This window comes from Microcaecilia unicolor, chromosome 11 (assembly GCF_901765095.1).
Source record: "Microcaecilia unicolor chromosome 11, aMicUni1.1, whole genome shotgun sequence".
Classification (NCBI taxonomy): domain Eukaryota; kingdom Metazoa; phylum Chordata; class Amphibia; order Gymnophiona; family Siphonopidae; genus Microcaecilia; species Microcaecilia unicolor.
The window spans coordinates 60,854,100-60,872,501 of NC_044041.1; the positions used below are offsets into that span (position 1 = coordinate 60,854,100).

An 18,402-nucleotide genomic window follows, 5' to 3' on the forward strand; every position below is an offset into this window, starting at 1 on the left:
TCACCAAGTGCTAGAATGAATTATCGTATATAGATGTTTTCCTGCTAGCACTTCCTGATATTGGTCGACGTGTCATAGTCCTGGACAGCCACACTCACAGGGAGGGATAGACTTGTGTGGAGGGATGTACATGCACTGAATGGAAAAAGCGTTTTGCACTGGAAACATTAATTCTGAAAGCAAACTCGTTAATAAATTATAGCTGTAAACATAACCTCAGTAAGTGACTGTGACCAATGATCAATTCTTCAGCCAGGCAGTGTCATCACCTCTGCTCCGGTTTGTCACACGCTTTTGTCATGTATAAAATAGTTTTACAAGGATTCCTGAGAGCTCTAGGTGCTCTCTCCCTCTTTGGCACATCATGGGTAACAGATCTCATTTCAGGACAAGTTAGTGCTAGATTCAAGCTGTAGAAATTTCCCAAAGGCTCCCTAAAATTGTGATGCCATTGATGTAAGAGCACAGAGACATAAATTGCAATCTGTCTTATTAATCTAGAACAGAGCTCATCAACTTTTTGTGGCCATGACTCCACGATTGCACCAAATAAAATCATGTGACCCCTCAGAGGTGCAGAATAATGATGCACCTATGGAGATCCTACCCAGGCCATGACCCCAAACCCAAGTTTTGTGACCTTATCTGGGGTCCCAACCCATAATTTAGGCAGCTCTGATCTAGAATTGCATCCAACAGATCTGTTTTGACTTTTGGACAAGGACAAAGTTAATTTCATTTTTAAAGGGGAGGAGGAAACCTTTTAGAAATAAACACAGTTTTGAAAATAATTTGGACAAAATATGAGGTTTTCCTTGCTTTGGATGGCACTTCATTCTCAGACTATCGTCTGATGGGGATCCCCAGATTTAGTACCCTGAAATTCCGGCAGAACACCCAGATTTCACTGGCTGGCTCAGCTAAGTGGACAAGACAATGCAGACCTACATGAATCTGATTGTAGTTCTTAGTGGACCAACCGATGTCTCTCTAGTCTCATGAGTACCTGCGTCAGTGTTAGAAACAAAAGAGGTTTCTTACTATTTATTAATGGTGCTGGTCGCAGCCACAGCGCTACCGTCCTTAGCCACGACAGAGAGATGGGATGTGCCATGACTATCTGGAATGTAGAATTCAGGCTCATAGTAGCCCACATTGTGGGTTGTATTGTCTGTTATTTTTTGCCAGAGACTTCTAGCAAAAGATTCGGATGTCATGTTTTGGATGGCCTGTAACAATAGGAGAAGCAGTGGTTGATGTGAATCTGTGTATAGAGTTATAAATAGCTTCAACTTAACAACACACATCACACATATCTCATAGTTAAATTTAAACATCAGAACATGTAGTATAATCACATAAGAATTTTCAGGATGTATATCTTTAAAAAAATATGTGAACACGATGGAAAGTATAAATGTTCCAAGTGTGGACAAGACTCAGGAATCTCTCTTTCATACTGGCCACCAAATAACTTTAGCCACTACCAGTGGCGTAGCTAGGGTAGTTGACACCCAGGGCCGGTCATTTTTTAACACCCCCCTCCAAAATCTAGTACTAGGCGTGCCGAGAATACAAAACACTCAGGACCTATAGAGCAATTCTACCATACCATAAGCAGTCATTTCTACGAATCACGCAAGGAAAAGGAAAGCATCTTAAACACTACAGTGAGCACTAGAACATCAATTCACCTATTGTAAAACGAAACCAGACAGAATAGTACAGATCGTAGATCCTGCACAGTCAATGCCAACTGAAAGCCATGTCTTTTTCACAAACACAGATACACCCTAATCCACTATAGAATAAGTAATCATAAACTTTCTATTTAGACAAAAATTAAACTGAACCCCCAAGATGCCAGACTCTGCATACAATGCAACACCACAGAAACAGAAAATGTCCCCTAGTACTGTGCAAAATACAAAGACAGCAGATGTAAATGTGAAAAAAACTAACAAATACCAATCACCACTTTACAAATTGACAAATAGAAATAAAACAAATATAGAAAATAAAATACTATTTTATTGGACTAATACATTTAGCTTTCAGAGGCCAAAACCTCCATCCTCAGGCCAATACAGTATAGTGCTGTTACAGTATCCTATCCTGACCTGAGGAAGGGGGTTTTGTTCTCCGAAAGTTAGTCAAAACGTATTAAAATTAGTCCACTAAAAAGATTACCTTATTTACATGTTCATTTATAAACATTTATTAACACATCTACAATACTACTTTATCCTAAAGCAAAAAAATTAGTTTGTTGTCTCTGATTTCTGCTTTCCTCATCTTCTTTTCACTGTCTTCCATCCAGCATCTGTCTTTGTTCTCTCTCTGCCATCCAGTGTCTGCCCTCTCTGCTGTTCCCTCCATCCAATGTCTGCCCTCTCTCCATGCTCCTTCCATCTACATCTGCCCTCTATCCACCATCTGCCCCTGTCTGCCCTCTCTCTCCCCCTTCCATTCACTGTCTGCCCTTTCTATCCCTTCCATCCACTGTCTGCCCTTTCAATCCACCATTTGTCCTCCCTCTCCCATCCATCCAGGATCTGCCCTCCCTCTCCCATCCATCCAGGGTCTGTCCCCTTTCTCTGCCCCTTTTTTTCAGCCCCCAGTTCCAGCCCCACTATCCCACCAGTCCCCAGTTTCAGCCCCAGCCCTTTTCTCCCACCAGTCCTGAGCTTCAGCCCCCAGCCACTTCTCCCTGTCCCCTTTTCAGCCCCCAGTTTCAAACCCAGCCCTTTTCTCTCACCAGTCCCGAGCTTCAGCCCCAGCCACTTCTCCGTCTCCTTTTCAGCCCCCAGTCCCCACAGTTTCAGCCCCTGCCCCCTTTCAGCCCCCAGTCCCAGTACTAGCCCCCTTATCCCACCTACCCTCCTTTTCAGCCCCCAGTTCCAGCCCCCTTCATCCACATGCCTTGCATTAGGGCCCCCCTTTTTTATTATTTTATTTTATTTATTGCATTTGTATCCCACATTATCCCACCTATTTGCAGGCTCAATGTGGCTTACATAGTTTTGTTAACATTGTCATTACAGGGTGACAGATACATTTAATATTGTGCAGAGGTTAAATAAGGGTATGATTAAGGTAGTTATAGTAGGTGAGCTATCTTAACTGAGTGGGTTGTCGGGTGGATTAGTGTGACTATTAGTTCTCATTGTATGCCTTGTTGAAGAGATATGTCTTCAGAGATTTGCGAAAGATAGTTGTTTCGTCGATTGTTCTCAGGTCTGTAGGCAATGCATTCCATAATTGCGTGCCCATGTACGAGAATGTAGTAGCATGCATCTGCTTGTATTTTAGTCCTTTGCAACTGGGGAAGTGCAGGTCGAGAAATTTGCGGGATGATCTTGTGGCGTTTCTTGGAGGTAAGTCTATGAGGTTTAGCATGTAGATTGGGGCGTCTGCGTGGATGATTTTGTGTACAATCGTGCAGATCTTGAACGTAATGTGTTCCCTGAGTGGGAGCCAGTGGAGCTTCTCTCTTAAGGGTTTTGCACTTTCATATTTAGTTTTTCCAAATATGAGTCTGGCGGCAGTATTCTGGGCAGTTTGTAGTTTTTTGATAGTCTGTTCTTTGCAGCCCGCGTATAGTGCGTTGTAGTAGTCCAGATGACTTATTACCATTGACTGTACCAGGGTACGAAAGATGTATCTCGGGAAGAAAGGTTTTACTCTTTTAAGTTTCCACATGGAGTAGAACATCTTTTTCGTCGTGTTTTTCACATGGGCATCGAGAGTGAGGTTTCGATCAATGGTGACTCCAAGAATTTTCAAGTTTTGTGAGACAGGGAGAGAACAGTATGGTGTGAACATAGTAGAGAAGTGTTTTGACCCAGGCATGCCCCATTTTCCCACCAGCCCCAGGCATGGCCCCTTCTCAGACCCCAGTTCCAGCCCCCTTCTCCCATCTGAGAACCCCACTCCCACCCTCTTCTCCCATCTGGGAACCCCATCCCCCTCTCCCATCTCGGTACCCCATCCCCTTCTCCCATCTGGGCTCCCCAACCCCTGTTCCCATCTGGGCTCCCCAATCCATCCCCTTCTCCCATCTCGGTTCCCCATCCCCTGCTCCCATCTGGGCTCCCCACCCCATCCCCTTCTCGCATCTGGGCAACCCATCCCCTTCCCCCATCTGGGCCCCCTTACCTGCCTCGCCTACTAGCGCCATTGAGACAACAGCCCTCTTCTCCTGCCACCACCCTGGCCTTTTAAAAAAAAAAAAATCAGTGAAGCGGCGTGGCAGGCAGAGCATCGCGTCTGCCCTGCTTGTAAAAGAAGAAGATCTCCTCGTCGTCATCGGGCCTCACTGTGTCCTGCCCTCGCGGAAATAGGAAGTTACCTCAGAGGAGGGCGGGACACGGTGAGGCCCGACGACAACGAGGAGATCTACTTCTTTTACAAGCAGGGCAGACGTGATGCACTGCCTGCCACGCCGCTTCACTGATTTTTTTCTAAAGGGAGGGAGGGAGGGAGGGAGCAGTGGAAGCGGAGCACCCCCCCCCCCCACCCGCTGACACCTGGGGCGGACCACCCCCACCGTCCCGCCCTTGCTATGCCACTGGCCACTACCAATCTCAATGGGATATGGACAAACAATCTCAGATGATTTGCTCTGTATCTCTGTGTCCATATTCTGAGCCCCCCCCCCCCATCCTAGAGTTGACAGGTTCTGTATCTCTGTGCCCATCTTCTGAGCCTCCTCTCTCAATCCTAGAGTTGACAGGCTCTATATCTGTGCTTATCTTGAGTCCCCCCCCCCCCCCCAGAGGAAACAGGATCTGTAGCTCTTACACCATCTTCTGAGACCCCTCCCAGTCCTAAAGGTGACAGGCTCTGTATTTCTGTGCCCATCCTCCCCCCCCCCCAGTTTTAGAGGTGACAGACTTTGTACCTCTGTGACCATCTTCTGAGCCCCCTCTCCCAATCCTAGAGTTGACAGGCTCTATATCTGTGCTTATCTTGAGTCCCCCCCCCCAGAGGAGACAGGATCTGTATCTCTTACACCATCTTCTGAGACCCCTCCCAGTCCTAAAGGTGACAGGCTCTGTATTTCTGTGCACACCCCCCCCCCCCCCCCCAGTTCTAGAGGTGACAGACTTTGTACCTCTGTGACCATCCTCTGAGGCACCACCAAGTCCTAGAGGTGACAGGCTCTCTATCTCTATGCCCATCTTCGAGACCCCTCGCCCAGTCCTAGAGGTGACAGGGCACAACAGACAGAACATAAGGATTCTGACATGGATGGAGATTTTTCATATCCGCATATATGTGTGGAGCTCAGACATACCCTTGTTCCCCAGAATGGGCTCCTTAGAAATTAGAGCCAGTGGCAATGAGCGTTTTTTTTTTTACAACGTAATTCTCAGATATTCAATACTGGGTCATGTCTGGGCACTGATATTGAATATCTGGGTTTATGTGTGATACCGCTCAAGATAGGACTGAATTTCATGCAGTCCAATTTGACTGCTAAACTTAGTTAAGAGCTGAATATTGGCACTTAACTGAATAACTGTTGACTCCGCCCAGACTGCCCACAAAATAACCAGCTTTTTTAACAGTCTATGGCAGTGGCGTAGCCACGGGTGGGCCTGGGTGGGCCAGGGCCCACCCACTTAGGGCTCAGGCCCACCCAACAGTAGCACATATTTAGCGGTAGCTGCTGGGGATCCCATGCTCTGCCAGCTGAAGACAACCCCCTGATGGTAACAAAAATGGTACTCTCCATGATACCGGCACCTGCTCATGCTCAGTTTTCAGTGCATGCCTGCTGCAGACTGCCAAGGTGGAAAGAAGTGCTTTCCCACCAGCTGAGATATTTTTTTGGTGCCCACCCACTTCTTGCCTAGGCTCACCCAAAATCTGTGGTCTGGCTACGCCCCTGGTCTGTGGTGATATTCAGCGGTACTAACCAGTTAAGTGCTACAGTATACCAGCAGATAGCCCCTAATCAGTGATTTAACCAGCAAGAGCCATTTCTGCCCAGTTAAATCACTTTGAATATCAACCCTTTCAAGTTTTACTTGGCACTGCAGAATCAGGTCTTATCAGATCCACTTACACCGGTAACATTTTCAAAATTGGGGTCCCCTAGTAAAGTCCTCTTGCATATGCAAACCGGAAGCTTCCATGATTCTGTGATATGTCAGCCCTTTGCTGTCTGCAGTCTTCATGTCCTCACTGGTGAAGTTAAAGCCTAGAAGGCAAGTTTAAGTTGCTAATTTAACATTAAAAAACTTGCTGTAACAAAACAGAAAAAGAACAGATTTTAAAAGGAAGCTGGGTGGAATGAAAAGATAACAGCCGATCCCGGGGAAAGGATGTGAATACAGAAAAAATGTATCCTAGATTCTGAGGTTTTGAAGATATTTAATTCGACCACCACTACAGTATCTGAGAGACAGGTGAAAAATTGCATTTCAGACCTGAGATCTGAGAGTTTAAAAACCCACCAAGAGCTTTCAGAGGGCTAACCTCAGCCTTTTACCTTTCAGGATGTTGAGAATGAGGATAAGTACTGATCCACTCAGAGGGGCACTGGGGCTGTACAGGGTGTAGTCCTCCAGCTGCACAGCAAGAGGATTCTCATCCACTTCAGCCTCATAACTCCATAGGTCTTCTGCCGTGATGATCCCCCCTACAAAACATGCCAGAACCACTTAATTCTCTTCCATAGTGTTAGAGAGAGGGAGGGACGATCTCTAGGATAGACTTATGGGTCAGGTAACAGAAGTTACACCTCAGAGCCACTTTTCTTCTCTGGTCCAGTCACGGTGTGAGAAACCCATGATATTAATCACAGGGTACAGTTAGAAACATACGTCTGTTTGGAGGTGAGAAATAATATATATATATATATATATATATATATATATATATATATATATCACTTAGGACCATGATTTATTTTATATAAGCAAGAAGAAGGCTGACATTAAACTGGGGCCCTGGACAGACACTGCCAGACACCCCAAAGTTCAGTCTCGGTGATGTCACTCCACGTTGCCAAAGTGGCATTTCTGATGCTGGAATCCCAGGTAACTAGCCTGCTGCCCCCAACCCCTCCCCCCCCCCAAAAAAAAACACCAACCCTATTCTGCTGATGGAGCCAGCCTTTCCTTTATTGACCCAAAGTAGGAAAAGGACTTTAGTAAGTTCTAAATCTTCTAGTGGACGCTCACCTGCCCCTTGGATGTCTGCTACAATCTGCTGGGTCAACGATCCATTGTAAAAACTTTCCGCTCCTTCATTGGCTATAGTTTCCAATGTTTTTGCCAGTGTAGGAAATTTGATTATTTCTCCCTCTTGTAAAACTTTCCTTTGCGAGTTACAAAACACATCACTGAGAACACACACAAGATACGAGTTGTGAACATGGAGTTTTTACATTTTGCAAGAAAGTTGTGAGGGCTTGAAGAGAAGCAAGGCTGGAAATCACTTAGGATACTCTTAGAAAAGTTCAAAATTTGTTACCAATGCCGCTCTCTCAATGGACTGCATGTCAGATCTCTGCTTTCTTTATCAGCAGATGGCTTACATACCATAAGGGGCAATTCTATAAGTAGGCACCTCAATGTTGCACAATGAATGCCAGTTTTATAATGGAACTAGTAAAAAAGGCCCGTTTCTGACACAAATGAAACGGGCGCTAGCAAGGTTTTCCTCGGACTGTGTATGTTTGAGAGAGTGTATGTGAGAGTGACTGTGTGTGTGTGTGAGAGAGAGAGAGAGTGAATGTGCCAGTGTGTGTGTGTGTGTGTGTGAGAGAGAGAGAGAGAGAGAGAGAGTGAGTCTGGGTGCGAGTGTGTCTGTGAGAGAGAGAGTGTGTGAGAATGAGAGTGTGTGCAAGTGCGTATGTGAGACACAGTGTGAGAGAGAGAGAGTGTGTGTGAGACACAGACTCTCTGTGAGACTGAGTGTATGAGACCAAGAGAGTGTGTGAGTGACTGTGTGACACATAGTGAATGTGATACAGTGTGAGACATAGAGTGTGTGAGAGACAGTGTGTGAGAGTGAGAGAAAGACATTGACTGTGAGAGAGAGAGTGTGTGAGAGAGACAGTATGTGTGTGACAGAGATACCTCCCTCCCCTCTCTGGTGTCAGGCCCCCCCTCCCTCCCTCTCTCTGGTGTCTGAGCGTTACTGTGCAGGACGCTGAGCTCTGGCTGTGCTTCAAGGAACTGACAAATCCTATTTAATAGAATGTACCGCCAACATTCTGAAGCCGAGAACCCTCGTATGGTTGGTCACTTCTGCTTGTGACGAACCCGGATGTATGTGATGTCAATTCAGGAGATGGATACAGAGAGCAGGAATGCCTCAGCCATGCAGTCAGCTTCAGAATGTTGGAGGTGCGTTTTATTATATAGGATCTGTGTGTCAAGATGCCACTATAGAACACTAGCATAAACCCCAATTGGTGTGCCTAAATTTAGGTGACATCATTTATGTCAGGCTGCGTCAGTGGGTGTGCCTAAAGTACATCATGGAAAGCTTTAAATTTATAGTATTCTGTAAGTTCCACGAGTAAGTTGGAGTCACGCCCTTGCCCCCCCCCCCCCCTCATTCTCCTCCCATGCATATGCCTCCCTTGCAGTTACACAATACCTACTAGAATGCTTTCTGCCTCTTTACTTCAGGTGCCAGATTTGTTTATGGTTATGTATCAGCAGTATAATACAGGCCTGTTAGAAGACTGGATAGGCGGAAAGCACCTACCACATGGACTGGTCCTTCTCTATCGATGTTGCAGTACTCTTGAGGCCCTGCATGAGGCCCTTCCCAACAGGGAATCCATCTCGGGCTAACTTGATGGTGGGCTCAAACAGTCGTTTCCATGGTAACCTGCCATGACGTTTGTGTGCCATTTCATAGCCCCGAAGTTCTCCTGGAACTGCAATGGAGAGTCCTCCTAGCACGGGGAGGGCAGATAACAGTGAGATTCTGTGGAACTCTATGATTTGCAGCAGCACCAGAAAGTTAGAAAAATTTCCAACATGTCACTGGCAGTCAATGAACGAAGAGCTGCTGGACAGTCAGTCAATCAAGGAATGACACCCCAATAAATTTTCAGAGCACCTACCTTTTAAGCACATTTAGAAATAGGTGAAAAGGCCTATCACTGGTATATAAATATTTTTAAATAAAAAAAATAACAACACCTGCTCACACTGACCACTGGAGCAACGATGGTTGTACAAGCTTCTGAAAGGGGGATGGAAGGTCAGTTCATACCATGTCACTGACTGACAACCTGTAGAAAGGTACCTGATCTAATGACCAGGAGTATGCAGAAAGTCCAAAGCTATAAAGGTCAAAATAAATGCCCTTATGGACTATCCCCAGGACTCTATATAGGTCGCTGATCCCAGATCGGTGGTCAAAATAATTAGTTAATGGGCTCCAATGATTTAATTATTGGCACTAACAAGCACTTAATTGGCACTAATTATGATTTGGGCACTGATGTGGCTACACACTATGCAGCAGCAATGGGCACCTAAATTGGATCATGCATGACACAAAAGGGGGTGTGGCCCAGTGGCATAGCTACGTGGGGCCACGGGGGCCTGGGTCCCATAGATTTGGCCCTGGACCCCCCTGCTGACGATCCTCTCGACCCCCCTCCCTCCACCAACCCCCCCGCCGCCGTCACCTACCTTTGCTGGTGGGGGACCCCAACCCCCGCCAGCAGAGGTCCTCTTCTTCCGGCGCAAGGCTTCGTTCTGTTTCTGTGAGTCTGACGTCCTGCATGGCGGCGGGGGAGGGTTGGCAGCGGGGGGGGGGGGGGTCGAGAGGGTTATCGGCGGGGGGGGGGGTCAAAATTGGTGGTGGTGGCGGCGGCAGGTCGGCAGCACCGGGAGGGGGGGCTAAAATGTGCCCCCTGTTTATAGTGGCTCTGGACCCCCCCTCCCACCGAAGTCTGGCTATGCCCCTGGTGTGGCCATGGGAGGGGCACAGACGGGTCAAGGGCATTCACAAAAGAGATGCACACAGTGTTAAAGGATCCACGGCCAATTTGCGCACCAGGTTTCAGCTGGCATTAGTCCTTGAGCCTAAAGTTGAGCACTCAACACTATTCTATAAAGAATGCTCATTCAGAAGCACCCTTTATACTAGAGAGTTTCCCAAGTCCAGTCCTGGAGTACCCCTTGCCAGTCAGGTTTTCAGGATATCCACAATGAATACGCATGAAAAAAATTTGCATATAATGGGGGCAGTGTATGCAAATCAAGTTCATGCATACTCATTATGGATATCCTGAAAACCTGACTGGCAAAATACTGCTTTATACAACCGTGTGGAACACCAAATTTTATCGCAGAATCTAGCCTTAGATGGGCCTCATTCCAAAATCACCTAGGGAACCGGACAAAAGAGCATCAGTAGCTGTCTGGATAGCTACATGTAGGCTTTGCAGAATGTCTCCTTTCCTTGTGATAAAGCTTTCACCCACCTTCTTATTTCTAGGTACCGTCTACACTGTGTTCCGATGAATCTGTCTATAATCTGTTTCACAGGATACGGGGACAGTTTATGGTCCTAATTAAAAAAAGGCAAAACACCCATCTACATGACCTAGAGCCTTGAAACTGTGCAGATAGCTTCATTTTATCCCATTTCATGTCATACGAAAATATAAATATATAGGAAAAATATATATTTCAGCAAGGAGAAAAGAAGTGAAGAACAGCAACAGAAAGCAGCTCTCATGTGTATCTGCATGAAGTGCTGGCAATGTTTTACCCGTCTGAGATAGCTCAGTGCTGTTTCCAAACATGTCTTTGGATGCGTTCTTTGGAGCAGTCTCTCGTGCATTAATGACTTCCATTTTGCCTACAAATACAAGAAGAATGTAAGTGTCTGATAAAGAGCATGCCAAGGTTATTTTAGAAAAATTCAGGTCTGCTCAGGATGAATCTTATTAAACATTTGTAAATGTTTCAATTAGTGATTTATGTAATTCATCTGACAGAAATGTTCCACTGCTTTTCTTTTGATGTGACCCATGTACGTGACTACCCACCTCTCTATCCTCAGCACTCAGCTGAAAACTGGACTTGTCAATCTGTCTTTCCTGCTCACTAATCTGAAAATGAATTAATTACAGTGCCTCCACAGCTGTAGGACAGGATGGGCCTTCTAATGGGAGAGTTTCATTATGGTTTGACAAAACTCACCATTCATGTTAGAATTGGAACGTGGGACACAATGGGCTCGATATTCAAATAATTTATCCTCATCAAGTGGCCTGTTTGAAAATCTACTAGAACTGAGTGCATAATTTTATAAGCAAAATTTCACTAAATTCCTACATTTAAGAGCATAAAAAGTGGGTGGCAATAGGGTGGGGAAAAGGGAGGAGCTTAGCACTGATTTTACGTACTAATCTCATAAATTAGGATCATAAATCCAGGCAAATAAATGACAAGACTAAGAGGCTCATTTTCAAAGCACTTAGCCTCCAAAAGTTCCATAGAAACCTATGGAACTTAGCCTCCCAAAGTGCTTTGAAAATATGCCTCTAAGTCTTTCTTTCTTCAAGGTACACCCCACCTACGCATGTAAAGGGTGCCATTAATTTACGGGTCCCTATCAGGCTCATTTTCGAAAGCGAAGGATGCCCATTTTTCGACACAAATCGGAAGATGAGCGTCCTTCTCACAGGGGTATCCAAATCGGTATAATCAAAAGCCGATTTTGGACGTCCCCAACTGCTTTCCATCGCAGGGAAGGCCAAAGTTCAAGGGGGCGTATCGGAGGCGTAGCGAAGGCGGAACTTGGGCGTGCCTAACACATGGACTTCCTCGACCCATAATGGAAAAAAAAGAGCGTCCCTGACGAGCACTTGGACCACTTTACCTGGTCCTGTTTTTCTTACGACCAAGGCACAAAAAGGTGCCCGAAATGACCAGATGACCACCGGAGAGAATCAGGGATGACCTCCCCTTACTCCTGCAGTGGTCACTAACCCCGCCCCCCACCCTCAAAAAACAACTTCAAAACTTTTTTTTGCCAGCCTCTATGCCAGCCTCAGATGTCATACTCAGCTCCATCACAGTATACAGGTCCCCGGACCCAGGCAGGCGGACCCAGGCCCATCCCCCTCCCTACCTGTTACGTTTGTAGAGGAAACAGCGACCCCTCCAAAACTCACCACAAACCCACATCTAGGTGCCCCCCTTCACCTGTAAGGGCTATGGTAGTGGTGTACAGTTGTGGGTAGTGGGTTTTAGGGGGGGTTGGGGGGCTCAGCACACAAGGTAAGGGAGCGATGTTCCTGGGAGCATTTTCTGAAGTCCACTGCAGTGCCCCCTAGCGTGCCCGGTTGGTGTCCTGTCATCTCAGGGGGACCAGTGCACTACAAATGCTGGCTCCGCCCATGACCAAAGGGCTTGCATTTGGTCGTTTCTGAGATGGGCATCCTTGGTTTCCATTATCGCCAAAAATCAGAAATGACCAAGTCTAGAGACGACCATCTCTAAGGACGACCTAAATTTCAAGATTTGGGCGTCCCCAACCATATTATCGAAACGAAAGATGAACGTCTATCTTGTTTCGATAATACGGGTTTCCCTCCCCCCCCCCCCAGCGGGATGTTTTGCGAAGACGTCCTCAGCAAAACTTGGGTGTCCTTTTTGATTATGCCCCTCTATGTGTACCAGGGGCGTATCTGCGTGGGGCCTCAGGGGCCTGGGCCCCCGCAGATTTTGCCCTGGACCCCCCTACCGCCATCAACCCTCCCCCGCTGCCGTTCTTACTTTTGCTGGCGGGGGACCCCCACCCCCGCCAGCCGAGGTCTGCTTCCACCTGCCGCTGCCGTAAAAACTTCTTCTTCAGCCGGCGGGGGACCCCAAACCCCCGCCAGCCGCCCCGCGGTGTTTAAAATTCATCTTCGGCCTCCGTGGCCGTGCTGCTGTGATAGGCGCTGTTGAAATCCACTTCGGAGTCTGACGTCGTTGTACGTTGTACGTGCTGCGACGTCAGACTCCGAAGTGGATTTCAACAGCGCCTATCACAGCAGCACGGCCACGGAGGCCGAAGATGAATTTTAAACACCGCGGGGCGGCTGGCGGGGGTTCGGGGTCCCCCGCCAGCTGAAGAAGAAGTTTTTACGGCAGCGGCAGGTGGAAGCAGACCTCGGCTGGCGGGGGTTGGGGTCCCCCGCCAGCAAAAGTAAGAACGGCAACGGGGGAGGGTTGGCGGCAGGAGGGGGGTGGAGAGAGTCATTGGTGGCGGTGGGGGCTCGGCGGTGGGGGCTCGGCGGCGGGGGGGGGCTAAAATGTGCCCCCTCCCTCTGGCTCTGGCCCCCCCTACCGCCGGAGTCCAGATACGCCCCTGATGTGTACTAGGCCTTATTCTATAAGGTAGAACCTTAGTGCCATAGAGCCTAACTGCAAGGGAGTGTACATGTGGGCGGAGCATGGGTGGGCCAGAGTCATGTCTTCCAGTTACGCATATACTCCCTGATATTCAAAGCTACTTAACCAGCCAGACACTGCCCTGTTAAATAGAATATTGATGCCTAACTGCTAATATTCAGCAGGAGATAACCAGTTATCTGCACTGAATATTGCCACTTATGATTAGATTCTATATATCATGCCTAAAAAAAAAAAAAAAAAATCGGCACCAAAAAGAAATTCGCCTAAGCATATTCTATAAAGTGCACCTTAATTTAGGCATACATTATAGAATACGCAAAGTGGTGTGCTGGTAAATGTTTAACAGGCTCTCTCCCCAGTCCACCTCTGCGCCCCCCCCCCCCCGTCCACCTCTGTGCCCCCCCCCCCCAAATTGCAGAGCTGGCTATAGCCAGGGAGAGAGCCTGGGGAGGGGGGCAAAGCATTACTCTCTCCAGGGAAAAAAAAATTAAATTATCCCAGGTTCCAATGTAATTCATGTTTAATGTGGGATAAAATGCCATAGATAAGTAAATAAATATAAACTTTTAATGTTGAGCACCTGATTCTCAAAGTGGACATATTCCAAACACTATAATGAAAATAAAATTATTTTTTCTACCTTTGTTGTCTGGTGACTTTGTTTTTCTGATCATGCTGGCCCAGTATCTGATTCTGCTGCTATCTTCCTCTTAACTCCATTTCCAGGGCTTCCTTTCCATTTATTTCTTTACTTTCCACCTTTCTTCTTCATTTCTTGCCCTACATCCGTAAGTAAAAGCTGGGTCCTACTCCACAGATTTGACTGTCCAGTGGATCCAGCTTCTGCCTATTTTCTTCATCCATGTGCAGTTTTTCTCCTCTCTTCCTTTCCCCTCATCTCATCTCCTTCCTCACTCTTCCCTCCCCTCCATCCATGTCCAGCATTTCTTCTCTCTCCCTTCATTCTCCTCCATGTCCAGCAACCCTCCTCTCCCCTGCCCTCCCCTCCATCCATGTCCAGCAACCCTCCTCTTCCCTGCCCTCCCCTCTATCCACCCATGTCCAGCAACTCGCCTCTCCCCCCGCCCTCCCCTCCAGCCACCCATGTCCAGCAACTCTCCTCTCCCTTCCCCTCCATTCACCCGCCAACAACTCTCCTCTCCCCTGCCCTCTCCTCCATCCATACCCGGCAATTCTCTTCTCTCCCCTGCCCCCCTCTATCCATCCATACCCGGCAATTCTCTTCTCTCCCCTGCCCCCCCTCCAGCCATCCATACCCGGCGATTCTCTTCTCTCCTCTGCCCCCCCCTCCTCCATCCATACCCAGCGATTCTCCTCTCTCCCGATTACCTCCGTCAAAGCAGCCGCATCATTGAAAGCCCTGCCAGTCTCTAGCCTTTCCTTTGTGAGTTCGTTCCCTCAGAGTCCCGCCCTCGCGGAATGAGAAAATGACATCAGAAGGCGGGACTCTGAGGGAATGAACCCACAAAGGGAAGGCTCGAGACGGGCAGGGCTTTCAATGACGTGGCCGCTTTGATGGAGGTAATAAAAATGATTTAACCCCCTCCCCCCCCCCCCCAGGGCAGCACAGGCAAACGAGGGCAGTGGTGGGAGGTGAGGTAAACGGGGTAAGCATGGCTTGTGGCGCCCTCCTGCCATGCTTACCTCGTTTACCGGAGCCAGCTCACCCTGCAGAACAACCGGCTCACAAGATTTCAAAAAATTTAACCGGCTCCAGCACACCACTGAATACACAGTACACAGAATACACCGAGCGCTGCTCTGCACAACTAAATTTAGTCACAGGCAGTTATGCCAAGTAAAACCTGGTGTAAATCCCAACGCCTAAATTATGCACAGACTGGATGTATTCTATAACAATGCGCATAGATTTTAGAAATGCCCATTCCATACCCATGGCCATGCCCATTTTTCAACTACGTGACTTAGAATTTACAAGCATCACGTTACAGAATATGCTTAGACAGTTCTGCCAATTAGAGCTGATAATTGGTTTTTAACGCTGATTAGTTTAACCAATTAGCTTATGTGCATTGTTATGGAATACACCGGTTTCTGCTCAGAAATCTCGGCGCAATATATAGAATCCCGGAGTTAGCACCTACCACATAACAGGTTATATCTCTTCCTGAACCAGAGAAGGCCTACTATGAAAGTACCAGATTATCGGCATTCTTTTACTTAGCTCCTAGACTGTGGAATGGTTTGCCTAAATATATTAGATCAGAACTTTCCTTTTTAAAATTTAAATCCTACCTGAAAATATACTATTATGAGTTAGCGGTCAAATAGGACCACATAAATAGCTGTCCTGTCTTTAACCACTAAAAAATTAACTAGTTAATGCAGAATATCAGCATAAGTAGTTAACTTTTTAGCAGTTAAAAAAAACCCCAGATATTCAATGCCAGTCACCAGAAATGGCCCAACATTGAATATCCAGGTTTAAGCTGGAAGCCGATGGCAAAAGCGCTTCCCACCAGGGGCGGCCTGACCATTAGGCCACCTGAGGCGAGGGCCTCAGGCAGCACTCTTCCTGGAGCGACATCTCCCCCTTCCTTCCTCCCTTCCCTGAGTTTACCTTCTTTTTCCATTTTCCGAAAGGTGGTGGAGGCAGCGATTCCCATATGCTGCCCTGCCGCCGGCACCCGCCTCTTCTCTTTATTGCAGCCCACCTCTCCGATGCAACTTCCTGTTTCCTCAGGGGCACCTGCAGTAGAGAAGAGGCTGGTGTCGGCGGCAGGGCAGTGTATTGTTGCCACTGCTGGCTTTTAGAACATGGAGAAAGAAAGTAAATTCGGGGAACAAAATGGAGGAAGGAAGGGGGGAAATACCAGAACTTGGACCGGAGGAAGGGAAGGTAGCATCTCAATCCTACCTCAGGCGGCATCTTGCCTTGGGCCACCCCTGCTGCCCATTGAATATCAGGCCTGTAATTTATAGACTACTATAATTTATGCGTGTCACTTGATGCACCTAGGCACACCAACCTTTGCTTGCCATTGACATGGCGTAAGAGGGCATGCCTAAAACATGGGTCCACAATGCTGACTTATGCTCATATTCTAGACCAAAATCTTGGTGCCAAGATGCCATAATAGAATTGATGCTAAGTGCACAGCACGGGGGCACCTAGACTGAGGGGCCAATTTATAGAAATGCCCCAATAATGTTTAAGCTCCTAAATTAAGATGAATTTATAGCTGAAAACTTAAGCTTATAAATTTGGCTGAAAATAGGGTACAAATTTAGGAGCTTAACTTAGAAGAATAAATTTAAGAGCTCAGTTTGTTTTTTGTTTTTTTTAATATCGGACCTAGTTGATATGCCACTGACCTGCATTTCTTTGAGGCACCTTAGAAAGCAAAGGTTTCTTCCATTGCAATGTATTTTCTGGATTTAATCAGGGCAAATTAAAGATCCCAATAAGAATATCAGGGTAAGAAGAAGAATTTACCTAACAATGAGCTACTTGAATACACTTGCATATTTTGCATATTATTACTATGTACCACGTGGAGGGGCATAATCGAAAGGGACGTCCAAGTTTTGTTGACGACGTCCTCGCAAAATGTCCCGATGAAGGGGCGGGGAAACCCGTATTGTCGAAACAAGATGGACGTCCATCTTTCTTTTCGATAATACAGTCAGGGATGCCCAAATCTTTAAATTTAGGTCGTCCTTAGAGATGGTCATCCCTAGACTTGGTCGTTTCTGATTTTCGGTGATAATGGAAAAAAAGGACATCCATCTCAGAAACAACCAAATGCAAGCCCTTTGGTCATGGGAGGAGCCAGCATTTGCAGTGCACTAGTCCCCCTGAAATGCCAGGACACCAACCGGGCACCCTAGGGGGCAATGCAGTGGACTTCATAAATTGCTCCCAGGTACATAGCTTCCTTACCTTATGTGCTGAGCCCCCCCAAAACCCACTACCCACAACTGTACACCACTACCATAGCCCTTGTGGGTGAAGGGGGGCACCTAGATGTGGGTACAGTGGGTTTCTGGTGGGTTTTGGAGGGCTCGCCGTTTCCTCCACAAACGTAACAGGTAGGGGGGTGGGCCTGGGTCCGCCTGCCTGAAGTGCACTGCACCCACTAAAACTGCTCCAGGAACCTGCATACTGCTGTCACAGACCTGAGTAGGACATCTGGGGCTGGCATAGAGGCTGGCAAAAAATATTTTGAAAGATATTTTTTCAGGGTGGGAGAGGGTTAATGACCACTGGGGGAGTAAGGGGAGGTCATCTGGTCATTTCAGGCACTTTTTTGTGCCTTGGTCGTAAGAAAAACAGAACCAGGTAAAGTCGTCCAAGTCCTGGTCAGGGACGCTCTTTTTTCCCATTATGGGTCGAGGACGTCCATGTGTTAGGCACGCCTAAGTCCCGCCTTCGCTATGCCTCCGATACACCCCCTTGAACTTTGGCTGTCCCTGCGATGGAAAGCAGTTGGGGACGTCCAAAATCAGCTTTCGATTATACCGATTTGGACAACCCTGTGAGAAGGACACCCATCTTCCAATTTATGTTGAAAGATGGGCGTCCTTCTCGTTCGAAAACTTAACACTGCAAAAGAAACCTATAAGTTGTGTTTAAGGATTTGTAGCAGATTGGCTAATGGCTGGCTGCAGGACCTCACACAAATGTGGTATACACATTCACAGGTTGCAGGTAGAAAGTCAAAATACTTTTATTTATGTACCTAAAAGGAGAATAATCAGCCTGGTTTCCTCACAAGATTGGTACTTCCAATTCAAGACTCTCAAACACAGTCCCAATTCCAGCAGCCCTGCCCAGGCTTGACTACACTCCAATATACAATGACTTCTTCCTTATCATAACCACAGTTTCAATAGCTAAGGGGTAATTTGCCAACCTTGGCAGTCTTCAGTTACCTCACGTGATCACTTAACCCTGGAATTTCTGAAGGCACAAACTTAAGACCTCTTATCACACAGGAATGCAAGTGTCTGAGCTAGGGCC

The 18,402-nt window shown here is 47.1% G+C and overlaps 1 protein-coding gene across 1 annotated transcript in view; it reads right to left on the minus strand.

Moving 5' to 3' along the window:
- Positions 1-18,402, minus strand: part of LOC115480694 (glutathione hydrolase 1 proenzyme-like) — a 108,065-nt gene that overhangs the window by 22,934 nt on the left and 66,729 nt on the right. Inside the window, 7 exon segments of the mRNA XM_030219542.1 lie at positions 1,042-1,229; positions 6,074-6,134; positions 6,136-6,208; positions 6,500-6,649; positions 7,194-7,354; positions 8,731-8,923; positions 10,759-10,848. Coding sequence (XP_030075402.1) covers positions 1,042-1,229; positions 6,074-6,134; positions 6,136-6,208; positions 6,500-6,649; positions 7,194-7,354; positions 8,731-8,923; positions 10,759-10,848 — 916 coding nt within the window.